The sequence below is a fragment of the Dasypus novemcinctus genome, chromosome 1, assembly GCF_030445035.2.
Source record: "Dasypus novemcinctus isolate mDasNov1 chromosome 1, mDasNov1.1.hap2, whole genome shotgun sequence".
Lineage (NCBI taxonomy): Eukaryota > Metazoa > Chordata > Mammalia > Cingulata > Dasypodidae > Dasypus > Dasypus novemcinctus.
The window spans coordinates 121,580,042-121,601,321 of record NC_080673.1 but is presented as its reverse complement, the minus strand read 5'-3'; the positions used below and the strand labels follow the sequence as shown (position 1 = coordinate 121,601,321).

General features: G+C 43.8%; 1 protein-coding gene across 1 annotated transcript in view; it reads right to left on the bottom strand.

Annotated features, from left to right (window-relative positions):
- Positions 1–21,280, bottom strand: part of SCD5 (stearoyl-CoA desaturase 5) — a 190,236-nt gene that overhangs the window by 83,860 nt on the left and 85,096 nt on the right. The window contains exon 2 of the mRNA XM_004472647.4: positions 2,270–2,400. Coding sequence (XP_004472704.1) covers positions 2,270–2,400 — 131 coding nt within the window. The remainder of the gene's footprint in view (positions 1–2,269; positions 2,401–21,280) is intronic.

Genomic DNA, 21,280 nt, shown 5'->3' with positions numbered 1-21,280 from the left:
CTCTCCGACATTGGAGGTCCCTGGGACCAAATTCCTGTTGAAGCCTAGAGGAGAAAACAAGAAAAGAAGACAAAAAAGAAACAGACATAGAAGATCACACAGTGAATGGACACAGACAGGAAAGCAGCAGTGTGGGGGAAAGGGGGAGAAAAACAAAAAGGAAAGCTAGTAGCCAGAATTTGAAAAACAAAAACAACAACAAAAAAATTACAGTAGTTCAGAACATCCCAAAGATGATGGGAAATCGTTTAAGACTGGGATAGTTCTAAAAGGTATGGCCCAATCAAAGTGCAGTGATGACACTCTCTTACATTTATATAACTCCCTGTAATTTTTAACAACTCTGGGAAAGAAATATTGTTCTTATTTTTACAGGTGAAAAAGTTGCAGGTGAGTAAGTGATTCTCCCCAGGCTTCAGAACTAGCAACTATCAGAATAAGACTTAAATCATTGTCTTCCAACTCTAGATTGAATAGTCCTTCCACCATGACCTCATAGGGCAATCTCAGGAATATATTTTGTAAGAGGAATGGAGTTGGGCAGGTCTGCATTTGCTTAACCTGGATCTACCATTTTTAACCACATAATTTGGGCACATTCTTTAGCCTCATTAAGCCTGCTTCCTCATCTATAAAATGGGGATACACATAAACCTCATGGGTTTATTCTGAGGTTCCAATGCGAAGTGCATACAGCATGCTCAGCATGGATTCTGGCCCCTGGTTAGTGCTAGACAAATGTTAAGGTTTCAGAGCACACTTAGGGAATAATATGGCCTGTGCATGAATTCAAACTTATCTTATTCTATATCCAAGTATGCCTAGTTCCTGGAAAGCCAATTAAGTGATATAGGCTCTATAGGCTTTGAATATTCAGGAAGGATGCAGACTGAATGTGTATTCAAACTTATATCCCCACAGAATGTGGGAGATAGATTAATTCAAGCTTAACTGGAACGTGGGGGATATATTAATTCAAAACCTATCTGGTACTCAGACAAACACTTAAAACTCTAAGAAACTAACAAAGAAAAGTCTTTTTTTTTTTCATAAAAGCACCGTTTGACTCCCCCCCTCCTACATCCTCTGTATAAAATGGGCCCAGAAGTCCTATTCGGGGCTCAGCTTTTTGGACAGGAGTCCCTAGGCCTGGCCAGTCATAATAAATTTTTCCTTCTCAAGAATATTCCTGAGTCCTGGCCTTCAATACGTGATAACTGAATCTCTCTGCTTCCGCAACAGGGTATGGTTTCTGGATGAAGGAATCTCCTTCCCCCTGCCAGGAGTTCAACATGGGTTGAAGCACTAAACCCCCCAGAGACATTTTACTGTATCTTACTCCACAAGGAAATACAAGCATGGGACAGGCTGGAGTTGCTGAGGGCCTGAGATTGTGTCAGGGATGGGGGTGGTTGGGGACTGAATCATGTCTCCACAAAAGACATGTTCAAATCTTAATTTGGGGAAACGGACTTGGCCCAGTGGTTAGGGCATCCGTCTACCACATGGGAGGTCCGCGGTTCAAACCCCGGGCCTCCTTGACCCGTGTGGAGCTGGCCCATGCGCAGTGCTGATGCGCACAAGGAATGCCATGCCACCACGCAGGGGTGTCCCCCGCGTAGGGGAGCCCCACACGCAAGGAGTGTGCCCCGTAAGGAGAGCCACCGAGCGCGAAAGAAAATGAGGCCTGCCCAGGAATGGCGCCGCCCACACTTCCCGTGCCGCTGACGACAACAGAAGCGGACAAAGAAACAAGACGCAGCAAATAGACACAGAGAACAGACAACCGGGGCGGGGGGTTATTAAATAAATAAATAAATCTTTTTTTAAAAATCTTAATTTGCATTCCTGTGGGTGTGAACCTACTTGTAAAGAGGCCTTTTGAAGATGTTATTTTAGTTAAGGTGTGGCCAAACTGAATCAGGGTGGGTCTTAATCCTTGGGACTGGTGGTGTTATAAAGAGAAGAAATTCAGAGGCAGTCAGAAGAAGCCAGAGAGAAGAGACAGTCAGGTGATGGAGGACTACCACCACCAGAACACTACCAACCCTGGGAGAAAGCATGACCTTGCCAATGTCTTTATTTTGGACTTCTGGCCTTCAAAACCATGAGACAATACATTCTTGTTGTTTGAGTCACCTGTTGGCATGCTTTGTCATGCTGCTCAGGCAAATTAAGACAGGAGTCTGCTTCACAGGGAGTGCATCCCTGCCCAGTGCCATCTGCGCTGGGTTCCTAAGGCACAGAGGACCAGATCCTCCATCCCCACCTGGAAAGCCATGGAGTTGGCAGCAGCCAGAAATATCCTCAGAGGCAGCTTGGCCTTGTAGGACCTGTGGCTCCACAAGCGATGGGCACCAGCTGTCACACCCAGTGCAGTCAGGAGGAAGCAGAAGTAAGCTGCAAGACACAAGCAGGTAGAATGTCAGCAAATGTCATTGACCTTTTAAACATCCCTCATCCTTTTTTCTCTCCTGAATATGCACCCATGTGAAATGGTGTCAGCTGAAGAATCTGCAAGGTGAAGAATCGATGACTTGGGAAAACACAGCCTTATTTTTGATTTGTAGATTTCCTGTATCGGGCAGAAGCAGGGAGTACCTTCCTCAGATAACTTCGACCTTTAAACACCATTTTTTCCCTTTCTACCTCAAACAAATATTTTATTTGTTGATGTCTCTTGCCAGTCCTAACGCCAGTCACAACCACATTAGTGTGTTAGTAACTCAGTCTTTTTTTCTTTTTTGTATTTATTTCTCTCCCTTCCCCCGCCCCCCCAGTTGTCTGCTTTCTGTGTCCATTTGCTGTGTGTTCTTTTTTTTGGATGTGTGTCCGCTTCTATTCTTGTCAGCGGCCCAGGATCTGTGTCTCTTTTTTGTTGCCTCATCTTGCTGCATCAGCTCTCTGTGTGTGCGGCACCACTCCTGGGCAGGCTGGACTTTCTTTCGCGCTGGGCAGCTCTTCTTAGGCGGCGTGCTCCCCTACATGGGGGACACCCCTGCATGGCACCGCACTCCTTGTACACATCAACACTGCACGTGGGCCAGCTCCACATGGGTCAAGGAGGTCCTGGGTTTGAACCACGGACCTCCCATGTGATAGGCAGACGCTCTATCCATTGAGCCAAGTCAGCTTCCCAGTAACTCAGTCTTACATGCCCATTCTCAGTGGAGCAGAGCTTGACCTTTACTGTTCCTCTTGGCATTCGTGCCAGGATGTGAGTTGTACAAACAGCAAGTTGCTAAATAGTAATGTCCATTGCCATGGTTCCATATTCCTTGGCTTAAAGGAAATTACACCAGACCTAAAAGCAACAAAGTCTGATGCTGCCAAGTAAGAGAGGGTAAGACTGACAGCAGGCACAGCTGAGGTTTGTCTTCTAGAAAACCATAGCTACATTATCACTATGACCCAAGATGGAGATGATGTTCAAGGGGGGGATTTGTTAAAGTCAATCTGAAGTGGAGCTCTTTATATGCCACACACATACATCTATTATCTCTAGTCCTTGCAACAAGGTCCTATTGTTCTCATTTTACAGTTGATGAACTGGGTCTCAGAAAGGCTAAATAATTGGGGAATCCTGCAAATAAACCTAAGTCTACCTAGTTGCAAAGCCTATGTCCTGACTACTAGCCATCCCTAAATGGTGGTGGGTTTGCTCTTTGTATGGAGATTTTGGAGAGATTATGTGCATGGTGGAAGGGACACACAAGCGGGGGGAGAGGATCGGAAATCACCATTCCTGAGATGATCACAACCATTCTAGTGGTTTTGAAATGATTATTGAGGATTCATATGTGCCCTAAAATTCTAAATGCTTAACTTGGATTATTTTATTAAAACAACTCTCTAGGGTTGATATCATCATTAGCTCCATTTCACAGAAGACAAAACAAAGACTTGAAGAAGTTAACTAATTTCCAGGTTCACAAAACTAGAAAGTGTCTTTGCTAAAAGTCAAACCCAGGTCTGTTTTAACCAAGAACTTAATTCCCAACCATTATACTTCTCTTTGCCTCTGGGAGACATAAGGTAAGTTTTATCTTCATTTTTCTACACTCCGTGTCATGCTTATATATTGGCTCCCAATCTAAATTAAAAGGTGAGTTGCTTCCTTACCTGGAGATAGAACCCCAAACCAGGCTAGAGGAAGGTAGGATCAGGCAGATTACCCTACATAATTACTTCCAGCACCATAGCACATACTGGGAACTCCATAAAGAATTGCCAAAGAATGAACCTCCAACTGTGAGTGCATCCCCAGAGCAATTGTGAATCACTCTGCGCTGGGAGGAGTCTTTCCAAGGGAGCCCACCGTAGGACTTCTCTGGAAGAATTACTAGAGCAACTTTGGTGTCAATATACATAATCTAAATGGAGCACAATATTACGTCTTCCAAAAGTTAAGTGTCTGATCTTGATTTCAATTCATATTTACAAGGGTCTAAAAACAAGACCTCCCTGTGACACTAAAATTAATGAGTACTTGAATACATCTGGTTTTCACGAGCTTGACAAATCATTCCTTACTTGAAAGGCTAAAAGGAAACAAACAAACTCATCCACAAATCGTAGAAGCAGTAAATAAAAAGCACTGTCCTCCTTTGTAATTTGTTTGTTTATTTTTAAAGATTTATTTTATTTATTTATTTCTCCCTACCCCTTTTTTGCTTTTCACTTGCTGTGTCTGTTTATCTACTTTGTTTCTTTAGGAGACACCAGGAGCCGAACCAGAGACTCTGATATGGGAGGGAGGTGCCTAATCACTTGAGCCACCTCTGCTACCTGCTTTGTCTCTCAGGTTTTTCCTCCACATCTTTTGTTGCATCTTCTTGTTGCATCAGCTTGCTGTGCCTTCCCATCAAGCCAGCTCGCTGTCTTCTTTAGGAAGCACCGGGATCTGAATCAGTGACCTCCCCATGTGGTAGGCGGGAGCCCAGCTGCCTGAGCCACATCCCCTTCCCTCCTTTGTTATTGTAACTTAAACTTGGTCATGAGTCCATGGACAATTATTTTCTATGTCACCCCTGGCCTTTATGTCTGTACTAATGATTTTTCTCAACTGCCAAGTAATCAGGTAACAAGTGAAATCTAGAATGGAAGAATTGAATTCAGTGTGACCCTATTTTACCGGTATACTAAGACACAGGACTGTGGGTGCAATAAAATAAATTCAAAGACTTCATGAAATACATTGGCCACAAAAGGATCCCTCCAATTCACCGTTCCCAGTCAGGCCCTTGCCACAGACAACAGTGTTGTCTTGTCCTATTTGGAATCTCCAATATTGCAGGGATCACTTGCATGGTTGGCCTAGAGCAGTGGCAATGTGCCCAAGTCAGAGCCTGTACTGGGCAATAGTGGCTATTGGCTTTCCAGGGTCCCTTTTTGGCAAAAAGAATGTGGACATGTGGCACAGGCCTGGCCTGGTATAGTACCCCATCTTTCTGGTGATGGAAACAGGCAACTGACCCAACCCTTCTCTCTCTTCTAGTTCAGAGTCTAATCTGTGGTTAACCAAAGGTCACATACCAACATGCTGGGAAGCCCTGACTGCAAGAGTAAAGAATGGAGCCAAGACTGAGAGAGAAGAAGATAAAGGAGATGTCAACAAGAGCAAAACAGAGAACTGCCTACATTGAACCACTGGTTGCAGTCCCTAGAGCTCTGTAGTTCTTTTGATCCTTTGAACCTCCCCCATATTCTAGTTGTAAGCCAACAAATTCCATTTTCTTGCTTAAGCTAGTTTGAACTGAATTTCTGATACTTAAATTTCTTAAAACTTAGCGGAGAAAAGCAATCTTCTGGTCATGGCCCAGATGAGAACAAACAGCAAAAATCCCCAGCTGAATTGAATGTAAGTAAGCGTTTATGGGCTGCCCCATGAACAGGACTCAGTTTTCCTATTTTAACAGGATGAATCTCTGTTCCTAACCTATAGTCCATGACTTTTGTGGAGATTAATATCCAAACAAGTTTTCTGATGGTTGTGAGTCAGTCTCAGGGCTCATGAAGAATTCAGGCACAGAACTGGTAACTTTAAAAGAACAAAGTAATGGGTAGTGTCAGTGATTGTACTGATTCGCTCACACCTCATGGAGAAAAGTGCTGGATCAGGATGGATGGTGTGCTCAGAGCAATGGGAAGCCATTAAAAGGCTTCGAGTATTTAGAAAATGCAGCAGAGTAGAAAGTAGAGGGGAACAAATAATTACTACCTCTCCATCCCAAATAATCCTTGTTAATATTTTGGAATAAATCCTAATACTTACAACAACCTTCTTTTGTCCATTTCCAAATACTCTGCATCCATGAGAGCATGAAAACCCCCAGTGCACAAATGGGAAGACAGAGGCAAATGAAAGCATTGGACCCACGAAGCAAATCAATCATTGGGAAAGGAGTGCAAAAAGAGGTTGATTCCCTTGATTTTTAAAACAATGAGCAGTAAAATTCCTTCCAGCTTCCATCCTGACACTCTGTTAGGGGCAGTGCTGTGCACGGAGGGGAATTTACACTCACTGAATGTCTGACATGGACCTGCCACTCTACCTGCAAAACTAAGCTAACTGTTTTCATCCCATGCGGAAGACATAATTATCCCCGTTTTAAGGAAGTGCAAAACTGAGGCTCAGAGACGTGAAATAAGCACCCTGGGACATCACAGGGCTACATCTGGGCTTAAACCCCTGCTCAAACCAGCCCCAACGCTTCTGCCGCTAGTGCAGAGGCTCTCAGCCCGGGCTGACGGGTGGAATCGCCTGGTCCCCTGCGCAGACGCTGGGGCGGCATCCAAGCCAACTGAGAAGGGCATCTCTCTCCACAGATGATTGTGACGCACAGCCAGCGTTGAGAAACCACTGCTCCTCCCGTACATCCTCCCGTACAGACCCTCTAGTCTTGCCTCCTCAATCAACAAATGGAAAAGCCAGAAAGCGCTCTGCTCTCTCCACCCCACGGCCGGTCGGCGACCCCCGTCCCTCCTGGCACCCCCCAAGGTCCCGGGAAATGGCTAGTGACCTCGGGATCAGGAGAGACCAGGCCGTGAACTTCCCCGTGAACTCTGGGTGCTGCTCTCACTCGCCTCCCACTCGCTGCCTTTGATCGTGCGCCGACCTTGGGCGGCCGAGCCTTTGATGTCCGCGCGCGGGGTGGGGGCGGGCGCCCCTCCCCGCTCAGGCAGCGGAAAGGCCCGGCGGGAGGACGCGGTAACGCACAGAACAACCCAGCACCGAGAGTGGGCGGGGAGGCGGCGGAAGCAAACAGACTGCAGGCTCCTGGGGACAGGGCAGCACCTGGGGGGCCCTGTGGGGAGACACCCTGCTTTGATGTCTGTTTTTCCAGCCATCTTAAGTGTTTTGAAAGTCAATTCTGGGCTCTGGCAAGTAAATAACTATTCCTCCTCTTAAGTCCTTCTCTGATTCTGCAGACAGTGACAGACCTTCAGACACATAGAAAGAGCCATAGAGAAGCTACAAATGCACATGCATATGATAGACGTGCAGCATAATAGTTAAAATGGACCTGGGGTTGAAGCCCTGTTATATGGCTTAGCAGTGTGACAGTTTTTCTAAACCTTGGTTTCTTCATCCGTAAAGTGGGGATAATATCACCTGCCCCATGGGTTTGTTGTAAAGATTAAAAGAAGTAATATCTGCAAAATGCAAGCAGTGTCTGGTAAGCAGTAAGGCACCCAGGACCGGCACCTACCATTCCCACTCTCCCCCCACCCCCCAACCCCACCCGCCCCCGGAAGACACCCACACTTTGCCTCATTCTGAACTAGTGTTTCTCAATAGGGGGTGGGCGGAGTGAGATGGGTCATTTTGCCCTTCCCGCACCGCCCCCCAGGGGACATTTGGCAAGGTCTTGAGACATTTTTGGTTGCCCTGGGATGCTGCTAAATATCCTATAAAACACAGGACAACCCCACCACAAAGAATTATCCAGATCGATATGTCAACATTGCTGATGTTGGGGCACCCTGACCCAGTCGCTGCGAAAAGCTCCTCTTTAAACCTGGTGATCTTTCCTTTCCACACTTTCTCTGGGTTCCGAGTAATTTATTTCTGATCTTATTTAAGAAAAAAGCTGAAAACAATGGACTAGGATGATATGATCCATAGTATTTTAGGTCATTGATGCTCAGATTTGAATGTGCCACACATCACCAGGGGACCTTGTTAAAATACCGATGCTGGCTCCACCCCCAGAGATTGGCAGTTCTGGGGAGGGCCCCGTGAATTTGCTTCTAACAAGCTCCCAGGTGGTGCTAGTGCTGTTGGTCCGGGGTCCCCAGGTAAGGCTGACCAGCCAGATCAGAAAGAGCGCCTAAGGAGCTCTAGGTCCATTCATCTCATGAAACAGTGCTACAACGAATTCCAACCAGGCCTGAAGCCTTCTGTAATGGATTGCGTCAGGAAGACTGGAGACAATTCACTGGAAACTGGAACATTTTCACAGGGCGCTGGAGACTGTGGTCTGAGAAGCAAAGGGTTACTTTTTACTATTAAAACCCTCTATGGCATTGGAGTGGGAAAAGTGGACATGGTGGCTGATGGGTATGGGGAATGGCAGGAAGAGATGAGATGTGGAGGTGCCTTTGGGACTTGGAGTTGCCCTGGACGGTGCTTCAGGGGCAATCACCGGACATTGTAAATCCACCCAGGGCCCACTGGATGGAATGGGGGAGAGTGTGGGCCATGATGTGGACCATTGACCATGAGGTGCAGAGATGCCCAGAGATGTACTTACCAAATGCAATGGATGTGTCATGATGATGGGAGTGAGTGTTGCTGGGGGGGAGAGTGGTGGGGTGGGGGTGGTGGGGTTGAATGGGACCTCATTTTTTTTTTTTAATGTAATATTTTTACAAAATCAATTAAAAAAAAAAACCCTCTATGTTTTCTATTAATTATTGTTCTTACATATGATAACCAACATCCCTTCTTTGCCTATCCTATCTCCTGCCACTAAGCCGCCTTCTGTTGTACTGTGCACAGTCTGCAGGAGACGTTCTCTCATCCCATGGAATGAACCTTTAAGCAACTGCCCATAGGTTCTAGAAAGATTCAATGGAGAGAGAATGGAAAAGGAGGGAGATGATATAGTTCATGCATTTTACATGTACTGCCCTATTTTATCAAACTTCCTTCCCGTTTTCAGTTAGGTTCCTTAGACCTCTCTGAAGTCCTGGGCAAGTGTTACTTTTCCTGCTTGATTTACAGCTATTGTGGCAATAATGACAAAAGGCAGAGCACTAAGAAACACAAAATTGTAGCACATCTTCTTTCTACTCTGCTATTTCATTGCACTATTTGTAATTGAAACAAAAAAGAAGGCAAGAGTCCAGATCTTTCCAGGACCTAATTCATTAGATAGTGTATACAGCTCACTTCATCTACTCAAGCTAGGCCAGGCATCCCTGTTAGATACTCTTTTGCCTTCTGTGTTTTCCTTTATGGTAATCATAACAATTGTAACTAAATAATGAATTATTAGTTTAACACCATCTTCCCTTCTGGAAAAGAAGAAATAATAGCTAAAGTAAAGGAATGAATAAATAAATGGATTACGCAATGGGGGAAATCCATGTTATGCTGATGCCTCAAGAGAGGCTCAGAGTAAGAGAATATTATCTCTTAGCACCATTACACCAGATGCTTGGAAGGGTGAAGGTCTATTTTTGCCAAGATCACCTCCACTACTGGAATGTGACAAGGTCGAATGGAAGCCTGCAAGCCTGAGTAGACTTCCCTGGGAGATATTTTGGTCATACCTTATGATGATGGCCTGGACTGATCATTAATGACTGAATGAGATAAAGGAACCATGGCCAAAGTCCAGGTGGTAGCCTGTAGTATAACGAAGAACTTGGCTGGTCTTTGTCCTTAGTTCCTGGGGAAGCAACCTCTGAATCTTTGGAATTTCCCATCATAAGAGTGTCTTCTGTTCTTCATGGTGGGACCAAGACCATACCTGATAGTTACAGGGTGGGGATCAGCCATACCTGCCTTAGCGGGAGTTAGCCACACTAGAAAAATTAGGGGGTTAGGGCTTTGAGCCACATCATCTCAACCCATGCCAGCCCACATCAGCTTACCTCCCTGTCCTCTGGGTGAGGAGGGGTGCTGCAGATTGACTTCAATCACAATCATACCTATGTAATGAGACCCTACATAAACTCGGGACACTTGAAGCCCCAGTGAGCCTTCATGATTGAGAAGACACATCTCTGTCCTGGAAGGATGACTTGTTCTGATTTCACATAGAGAGAACCGAGAAACTTTAGGCCCTCCCAGACCTTCCCTAGGCATCTTTTCTTTTGACTTCTTGTTATTTGTATCCTGTTACCATACTAAAGCTGTAATCATAAGCATAGTACTTTCAGTGGGTTCTGTGAGTCATTTTGGCAAATAATTGAACCTCAGAGTGTGGTGGGAACCTCTGAATTTGTAGCCATTTGACCAAAGTGATGGTAGCCTGGGCCCTCAGACTTGCAACTGGTACCTACAGGACAATCTTGTAGAGGATCGCCCTTTACCTGTGGCTCAGGCCTAACTCCGGTAGTTAGAGTCAGAATTGAATTGATTAAGTTACTGCAGTATTTGCAGTTGGTATCAAAAGCTGCTACGGAAGTGATAGGAATTTTTGGCATACAGTTGTTGTCAGAAGTTGCAACAGGTTTTGATAAGTTTTACACCTTCCGAAACAAAATCTCCAGGAGAGCAAGGAGTATCTTTCCCTGTACCTTGATCTGGCACTTATGCAACTAAGAAAAATACACAACCATGCTGTTGGTCTCTTTAAAGTCATGACCACTCACCTCACCTGGGCTTTGATACCACCCAAGAACCATATTTCACAACCCCAGTCTATATGCTCTCCCTCTTTCCTGAACATCTAGTTCATCCTGCTCCTTTCACCACCCTCCAAAATCTTCCCTGCTGCCTCCCTCAGCAGATAACTTTGCTTTCTATTTCATTGAGAATATCAGGACTTCCTCAGGCTCCACCTCATCTACCCACCCTTCAGCGCCTACGTCTGTTTACTCTACCATCTCACCATTACTTGGAGGCCAGCCAACAGTCCCATTACCCACCTTGACCCATTTATTTCTTCATTCAACAAATATTTCTTATTACAGGGTCTGGCAATAGAGATGGCCACACTGTGGTTCAGGGATTCATTCAACAAATATTTATTTATTTTTATTAATTAATTTATTTTTTATAAAGGTATTTATTTGGGTAGAAGCTTACAGTTCCCAGGCCATACAGAGCAAGTTACCTCCCTCACCAAAGTCTATTGTCATGTGTTGGAGCAAGATGGATGCCGATGTCTGTGAGGGTTCAGGCTTCCTGAATTCCTCTCTTCCTGGGGCTTGCCTCTCTCTGGGCTCAGCTGCTCTGCTTTCTTCACAAGGCCAGCTGTAGAATATCAGGTGAATGGCTCATCTCTCTTCCCAGGCCTCTGCTGTGTCTAATCAGGCCTTCTCTCTGCTCCTCAATGTGCTTACTTCTCGGGCTCCAGCATTAAAACCTCAATAAATATTGATTAAGTGCTACTTTGGTCCAGACAAAACAGATGCAATCCCTTTACTACTGGGCAGACTCCAAATGAACATTAAACAAGTAATTACTGGGGTGATAAGAGCAATAAAGAAGAGGCCTGGGTGCTAAAGGAGCACATGAAGGATAGCTCATTCAGGAGGAACCTGTGTTCTAGGTGGCAGAACAGTGGGACCAAAAGCAGGGAGGTGTGAAGGCCTTATACGTCCAAGCAGTGGCGAGAGGTTTGGCCTAGTCTAGAGAGGAGGTGTGGGGCAAAGAGAAGCCAGAAGGACAGGCAGGGGCCAGACCACAAAGGGACTTATACATGATGCTGTGAAATGATATTTGATCTTGACTACAACAGGGTACTACTGCAGAATTTCCTATAATCAGATTTAGAAAGACGGATGTGAAAGCATCGTGGAAGATGGATTATAGTGGACTGAAATAGAAGAGCTTGTGCTGGATATTGTCCCTGCAGACCCACCCTCCCTTCTCGTGCTGTCAGAGCCCCATGAGGCTGGCCTGTACAGGCTGCAGCAAAGGTCCACCTCTGGTGTCTTTTCAGGTTATTTTCAGTACCTGGAGTCAGGAGTAGGAGCTGAGAGACCCCTGTCAAGTTTCTTATCCATTCTGAGCCTCAATTCCTCATTAATAAAAAATATGGTTGTCCCAAACAACATTCTGCAGTCTAGTGCTGGGCTAGCTGCATCAGAATTACTTGAGGAGCTTTATATATATATATATATGTATTCCAGAATCCTAAACCAACCACATAGGGGTTGACCACTCTTTAGTGGAGTCCTCAGTGATACAGTCACACTCATAAGCAAGTACAGGGAACATTGGAGAAGGACACTGCTTTTCAAACTTTCATGTGCCTAAAGACCATGTAGAGATTTTGTTAAAATGCAGATACTGATGGGGGAGGTCTAAGTGGGGCTTGAGATTCTGCATTTCTAACAAGCTCCCAGGGAATGCCACTGCCCATGGGTCACACTTCGAATTTCAAGGCATTGGGTTATCCCCCAGCAGACTCATTTTAGGACCAAGGACACATTGCTTCTTCTCCTCTTGGTTTGTGATTCTGGCAAAAGGTTTTTTAGTGACAGAGGCCCAAGATACAGGTACAAAGAGAATAATTGACTGCACTACGGATACATTATGGATACACTGAATTTCTTTTTTCATTAATTATTCAGTTTTGGTTTTCTCTTGGGTCCTAAGTTTTGCATGTGTGCTCATGTTTTATATTGCTATACCTATGTGTATGCCCATTAATGTCTCTACATATAAATGGGAAAGTATAATATCAAAATTATGTGTCCCTCTGAAGGAAGAGACAAAAATTAAAAATAGCACCCAAACTGGTCAATTTTGAGGAAGTGGAAAACAAAAGTAAGTTCTGCCTTTATCATCTAAATGACCAGTACACTGTAAATATGGCTCACTCACTCCTTTTTTCCTAATAAGCAATATCTCTAATGGAATCGAGAGCTATTGGGTTAAGCCCAGGAGCTGTAGCTTTAAGGAAGGAGCCAGCCAACTCCTTAGCAGCAATAAAGCATAAAGACTGGAATAACCACACCCTTCGAGGGTGGAACCCCAAGTCCTGGAGGAAGAATGGGGGGCAGGGGGAAAGTGTCTCGCAACAGAAGGCCAAGGTACCAATGTTGCTTTTATGTCGCAGCCAAAAGAAGGGCCAGTAATTAGAGTTGAGGAAAAGCCTCACCAGAGGCACTGCTTTCTCTCTGTTCCCATTTCCCCTCAAGGATCTCCTCATTCTTGCACCCTCTTGTCTGACCAGAGAAAGGTCCTCACCTTGGGACTTAGTGTGTATGGAAAGAACACAGTGGAAATGAACAAACATTTCCTCAACCTAGCAACCATACACCAAGAACAGAAATGAAAAATGTTTGGCTTAGTGCTACCAAAAGAAAAAATTTACAAAACACATTCTTGTCAAGGTTAAAAACTTAAAATTTTGGGAAGCAGACTTAGCCCAATGGATAGGGTGTCCACCTGCCACATGGGAGGTCCGCGGTCCAAACCCCAGGCCTCCTTAACCCGTGTGGAGCTGGCCCATGCGCAGTGCTGATGTGCGTAAGGAGTGCCCTGCCACGCAGGAGTGCCCCCCCCCATAGGGGAGCCCCACGCGCAAGTAGTGCGCTCTGTAAAGAGAGCCTCCCAGCACGAAAGAAAGTGCAGCCTGCCTAAGAATGGTGCCGCCCACATGGAGACCTGACACAACAAGATGAGGCAACAAAAAGAAACACAGATTCCCCAGCTGCTGACAACAACAAAAAGTGGACAAAAGAAGAACATGCAGCAAATACACACAGAGAACAGACAACTGGGGTGGGGGTGGGGGGTTGAGGGGAGAGAAATAAAAAAATAAATCTTAAGAAAAATTAAAAATTTAATAATATGACATTCTATCAAGATACCAAGAAATCCCTTCAATTCTTCGATTAATGACTTCATCATTAAGGCAGACTGATCTAGTTCATGAACTCTAGTGTCAAGAGATTTCTTTACACAATTTTACGACTGCTAAGTCTCTGTAAATTGCTGTGCGTGAATAACCCAAGGCAGACATTTTTTTTCCTTTGCTGCACAATTCAGTGCCTGCTTTGATCTTCACTTAGTTCTTATACATAAAAGCCAGCCTAATTTAAATAAATTGACTTAGCAAAATATAATCATTCATTCTTTCTTTTCTATTCCTGGAAAACATTTCTGAGCACCTTCCATGTGCCAAGTAGTTCTCTGCAAAGTGGTCCCTCCCTCACGGGGTTCACTTCCAACTGGCAGCCCTCAAGTCCCAACCAGTCCACAAAATTTTTTTTGAGAAAACTGAGACAATTAAAAATTGGGCACTTTCAAGTAATCTTTTAAGAACCTCTATTTCTGGCTTCTCCTGGAAAATGGAATGATCTGGCAACCCTGGGCTGCCTCGCTTTTCTGCATGCCAACTTTCTATGGGAACTAAGGAGCCCTTCCCCTTTAGACAGGGTACTCCTCCAGATTCCACCCCGTCACTGTCACTTCTCCCACACAAACATAGGAACAAAGAATCGACCCTCTTCATTCACCACCTCCCTGGCTCCTGATCTGGAACAGGGCTGACTTATCCATTAGGCACAGCACCTAAAGCCTGTGAAACCTTCTTCCAGAAAAAAATAAAATGAAAATATAATAATGATTCCAATCCAGATTCATATTTGCCTCTATAGCAACACAGCTTTAAAAAATAATTTTAATGTTTTTATGGAAGAAGAGGTCTGTGAAGGCAAAAGTCATAATGTAACTACATTTCACCAACTCCTTACTTGGAAAATTGGTATTTAAAAGGGAAAGGGTTTAAGCAGTTTAGAAAGAACTAGAATGAATTCCCAGGTGATGAGGGAAAGTGCTTCTTTCCAGGAGAATGCTGGATTATAAATGTGGGTCCAGGGGAAATCCCTGTGCTGCACTCCCTGTTGTCCTGGTGCTGTGATGCACTGCCCAAACTCTCCCTTTGGGACCCAGGCACTCATTCCTCAACCGCAGGGATTGTTGGTGATTAACAGCTCACAGGTGAGTCTCTTCCAGGAATTTCCTTCCAGAGAAAGATGTCCAGCCCAAGCTTTTGCCCCTCCCTGAGGACAGCCTGCATCCAATGTCAGCTGATCAAGGCGTACAAGGGCCTGGCCCTTGGCCTCAATTTGAGACGTGTCTAAAGGACCATCCAATTCCAAAGTGGCCATGGCACTGCCTGAGGCCTCTGCTACAACTGCATTAAGTTGAACCTCTGTCTCTGCCTAATCCTGCTTCCTTTATTCTCTCACAGTGATGTTCCCAAGCACACTCAGAGTCAGAGCAGCTCAGAGTCTGTTTCCCCACTGAGCCCAAACTAATAGCCCAACAAATAATGGGTTTAGGCAAGAGTCATCAATAGATGCAAAAACCATTGGGCAAAAAGGTTGTTGGGGAGCAGGATATCCCCACAGTGCCAAAGTATCACCCCATCCTGATTGCTTAGTAAATGCAAAGGGAAAAATACAATTTAAAAATGGAAAAATCTGCCAGTCACCATTTAGCCAAGTGATGAAATTTAGCATCAATAATAGTGGAACAATCTGATCCCTGATATGATGAATATGGAAAACATAAGCTCACCCATGAGGTATTCTTGCCAAATATGTTTAACTTTAGTGTAAACATGCTGTGGTGGTTTTAAGCTGTTTGTACCCAAGAAGAACATGTTCTTAAATCTAACCCATTCCTGTGGGTGTAAACCCATTGTAAGTAGGACCTTTTGATGAGGTTACTTCTGTTAAGGTGTGTCTCACATCAACAAGAATGGGTCTTAATCCTATTCCTGGAGTCCCTTATAAGAGAATGAAGTTCAGACACATAGAGAGAAAACCACAGGAAGCAAGAGACCAAAGGAGAACCTAGAAGAGAAGGGAGACACAAGGAGATGCTACCATACGCTTTGCCATGACAGAGGAGCCAAGGACCACTGCAAGCCAGTCTTTGGGAAGAAAGCATTGTGCCTGATGATGCCTTGATTTGGACATTGTCCTGGCCTCAACACCATGAGCAAATAAATTCCCACTGTGTAACCCAACCCATGGTATTTGCTAGAGTAGCCAAGGAAATTAAAACACATGCTTTTAGACCTAACTCCCAGTTTATAGACAATAAAGGGTGTCTATGAATTATGTACCCCAGAAAAAAAATTTTTTCTTCGTCTTAATCCATTCCTGTCAGTGTGAACCCACTCTAAATAAGGCTTTTTAAAGATGTTCTTTTTAGCTAAGCTATAGCCCAACTAAATGAGGTTGGGCCTTAAGTACTGGAGGCTTTATGAAGAGAAAGCCACTTGAAGGAGAAAAGCAGAAAATTAGTGGGAAGCTTGAAAGGAGAGGACATTGCCTTGTGACAGCAAAACCAAGGAACCAGAATACTACTGACTCCAAGAGGCTGCAAGCCATCTAGCCTCTAAACTGTGAGCCAATAAATTCCTATTGTTAAGCCACCCCACTGTGTGGTATCTGACATAGCAGTCAGGAAACTAAGAAAGAGAGAAAAGAGGAAAAAGTTAGACAATTCAAAATATGACCCATACATCTATGGCCAATTGATTTTTTGCCAGGTTGCCAAGTCCATTCAATAGGAAGAGTCTTTTTGATAAATGATGCTGGGAAAACTGGATAATGACAGGCAAAGAATGAAACTGGACCACTATCTTATACTATATACAAAAATTAACTCAAAATGGATCAATGACCTCAAAATAAGAGCTAAAACTATAAAACTGAAAAATAACATGGAGGAAAATCTTCAGGACCTTGTATTAGGCAATGGATTCTTAGACTTTACATTGAAAGCAGGAGCAACAAAAGGAAAATAAATAATTGGACTTCATCAAAATTTAAATCTTTTGTGAACCAAAGGACACCATCAAGAAAATGAAGACAACCAACAGAACAGGAGAAATAATCATAAAGCGTATGTCTGATAAGGATTTTATATCCAGAGTATATTCAGAATTCTTACAACTCAACAGCAAAAAGACAAACCGGTTAAACATGGACAAAGGACTTGAATAGACATTTCTTCAAAGAAGATTACGAATGGCCAATAAGCACATGAAAAGATGTTAATCATCATTAGCCATTAGGGAAATGCAGATCAATACCACAATGAGATACCATTTCTCACCCACTAGAATGACTATATTAAGCAATGGAAAATAACAATTCTGGTGAGGATGCCAAGAAATAGGAACACTCATACTTTGTTGTTGGAATGCAAAATGGAGTAGTTGCTGTGCAAAACAATTTGGCAGTTCTTAAAAAAATTTAACATAGAATTACCATATGACCTGGCAATTCCACTTCTAGGTGTTTACCCCCAAAAATTGAAAACAGGGACTCAAACATATATTTGCACACCAATGATCACAGTGGCATTATTCACAATAGCCAAAAGGTGGAAGCAACCCAATTGTCCATCAACAGATGAATGGATAAACAAAATGTGTCATATATATACAATGGAAAATTGTCTGGCCATAAAAAAGAATGAAGTTCTGATACAACATACATGGACCCTGAAGACATCATGTTGAATGAAATAAGCCAGACATAAAGGGACAAATATTGTATTTTTCCCTCTATGAAACACTTAGGATGAGCATATTCATAGAGACTGAAAGTAGATTACATGTAACCAGCATTGGAGGTGGGGTTGTTGGGGGTGGTGTGAAATGGGAATAGGGATTATTGCTTAATGGGTACAGAGTTCCTAATTGAAGTGATGAAAAAGTTTTGGTAATGAATGGTGGTGATGATAGCACAATATTGTGTAAGAATTAATGCACTAAATTGTACTTGTGATAGAGAAAATGGGAAATTTTGTGTGTCATATATGTTACCACAATATTTAAAAAATATGGTTGGGAAGCAGATGTGGCTCAACCAGATGGGCACCTCCTAAAGAAGACAAGCAGATGCCCGCACCTGCTGCAGCCAACTGGACAATGCACCCTGCCGCAGTGAGCCACACCGCAGCAAACAAGCTAGAAGCCACACCCTGCCACACCCTGCCAAAATGAGTGGCTTAGGCGAGCAGATGCCACAAGTCAGTAGACGCTGCAGACCGTGGGGAGCAGATGTGGCTCAGGCCATTGGGGACTTGCCTCCCATATGGGAGGTCCCAGGTTGGGATCCCAGTGCCTCCTGGAGAGGGTGAGTAAAAATGAGTAGACAGATGAGAGAACCATCTGGGAGAGTGGGGGGAAGTAAATAAATAAAATAAAGTAAATAAATCTTTAAAAAAAAAAGTGGGACATTCTATAAGAAAAGTGGCTCTGTCGCTTCAAAAAGTCAATGCCAAAGGTGACAATTTGTTTTAGGTCTAAAGATAATATAGAGAAATTATTAAAGGAAATGTGAGAAGCTTCACTGAATCCTGGTTCCAATGAAATCAATTAAGAGAAAGCATGGCCTTCCCAATGCCTTGATTTTGGACTTTTAGCCTCTCAAACCATGAGTCAATAAATTCCTGCCATTAAGTCAACCAGCATGTGATATTTGTCATAGCAGCCTGGCAAACTAAGACAATGTTCATAATACACATTTGGGGAAAACAAGTGTCACTGAAAGTCAATATAAAATACTGAATTTAATTTTTCTTCTTTCACATCACTCATTAATACTAAGAAGACAAACTTTCCAATCAGAACACAGATGAGCAGCATGAGAATGTATGGGTTAAAGGTTGCTTTGTTGTGACTTTATGATACAAATGTAATTAAAACTTAAGTATATTGGGAAGCGGATTTGGCTCAGTGGGTAGGGCATCTGCCTACCACATGGGAGGTCCAAGGTTCAAACCCAGGGCCTCCTGACCTGTGTGATGAGCTGGCCCACACGCAGTGCAGATGCGCACAAGGAGTGCTGGGCCATGCAGGGGTGTTCCCATGTAGGGGAGCCCCACGTGCAAGGAGTGCGCCCTCTAAGGAGAGACACCCAGCATGAAAAAAGTGCAGTCTGCCCAGGAATGGCGCCACACACGGAGAGCTGATGCAGCAAGATGACACAACAAAATGAGACACAGATTCCGGGTGCCACTGACAAGAATACAAGTGGACACAGAAGACGACACAGCAAATGGACACAGCAGACAACATGGGCGGGGGGGGAGGGAAGAGAAATAAAATTTAAAAATAATACTAATAAAATAAAAAAACTAAAGTATATACATACTTCTTCCTGCCTACAAATAAGTAGGCCCTAAAACTGGGGTAGGGGGAGGGGTGGGGGAGGGGTGAGGGGAGGGGTGGCGGGAGGGGGAGGGGCAGGGTAAAGGAGGGCAAAGAAATCTAAAAAATATGTACATGTGGCTCTGTTTAGCACTTCTATGATCCTTTCTAAGTCTCAGTTTTCTCATCTATAAAATGGGGAGAACTAAACAAAAATGGAAGGATTGTTTTTAGGACCAAAGATCCTAAATGCCTGACACTCAGTAGATAAATGGAACATGGAGTAATAACTGCTCTTACTGTGACTTTGTGGTGGAGGGAGCCACTGACAGTAGGAAATTAAGGGCCCAGATGTTCTGGTCCCAGAGCCTGTACCCCAAACCACTGGGCTGTACTCTCTGCGCTGAGAAATCTCATCAGACCAAACATATGTGGTTTCTTTCTTTCTGATGAGCATGATAAAGGTAACTAATAGGAAATTTTTGCTGTCTCCCTTGAAAACAAAACAGTGGACACATTTTGTTTGCAATCCAGATTGTGCACTTAAATGCCAAGAGGATGATAATCAGAAGGAATTCAGGAGGGGCTTCCTGAAGGCCAAATATAATAAAAAAGAAAAACCAAGTCAATATATCTAGATTTAGGAGCTCAAAGTTTTGCTATAATCTGTCAAGACTTGGAATGTTTTATTCTTTTAAAAAAATAACTCTCCTAAACTTAAGAAAAATAAGTCTTTCCATTTCACATGAAATGTAGATGATGTTAGGCTTTCCTCAGAGCTGAAGGGGCTCAAAGGCAAAGGCTATTGCTTTCCGGAATAAATGTGAATGTGAATTCAGATCACACCTGAAGAAAGCTATTGCTCATGTCAGCATTGTCATTATTAACTATCTGAGGGCAAAACCCATATCCAAGTTTTATTTTCATGTCACCATCAACTACTCACAGAACCTCAGGGCACCTTCCTTTTGTCACAGCAAAAAAAGCATAAATGACAGTTCTGAGTGGCATGGGTGTATTTTATTTTTTTCCATTTGTTACTGTGACAGCTTTAGCTCACCTATGAAAAATCTAAGACACTATAACTTGTGAAAATAAAGCCCTAGAAGGAAGCATTTGGCTTCGGACCAAACTTAAGGGGAATAGCTATTCAAGTGACAAGCTGAGTCACAGAAAAGAAGGGGGAAAAAGCTACCTGGAAGATGTCTGGTGATGAATTTTCAAGGCTCTTGAGGCTCTTTATTAACCAGAAGGTGCCTAAAAAAGGTACATACAACAATTTTCTGCTCCCAGCATCTTTGTTACTGAAAAACAGCCTTGGATTTTTACAGAAATAGGAACTTTCTCAGCTGGCCAAACTTGAATTAGCCAGACCCCAAGAATGAAAGATGGGTTATTTTTACTCTTCTTTTTAGGGAAGCAGCTGTTCACTTTTTTTTAATTCCCCCCCCCCCCCACCATGGCTTGCTTGTTGTCTGTTCTATGTGTCCATTCACTGTGTGTTCTTCTGTGTATCTGTATTTTTTTTTTAATTTATTTCCCACCCCCTGCAGCTTGCTTGTTGTCTGCTCTCTGTGTCCATTTGCTGCACGCTCTTCTGTGTTTTTACTTGTCTTCCTTTTTGTTGTGTCACCTTGCCTAGTTGGCTCTCCGCAGTGCTTGCGGGCTGGGCAGCACTCCGTGGCGTTTGCAAGCCAGCAGCTCTCCACGGTGTGTGGGCAACATGCCTTCAAAAGGAAGGCCCTGGGACACAAACCCAGGGCCTCCCCTATGGTAGATGGGAGCCCAACTGATTGAGTCACAGCCACTTCCCAACTGTTTACTTTAAAAAAAAATGTTTTAATAGAGACCTGCAGTAAGAAATATAATGTACATTGCACCCCAGAACACACACAAATATAACTGCAATAAAATTTTCGTAAAACAGGACTTATTCCTTACAATATGCAATACACTGATATTTTCTATTC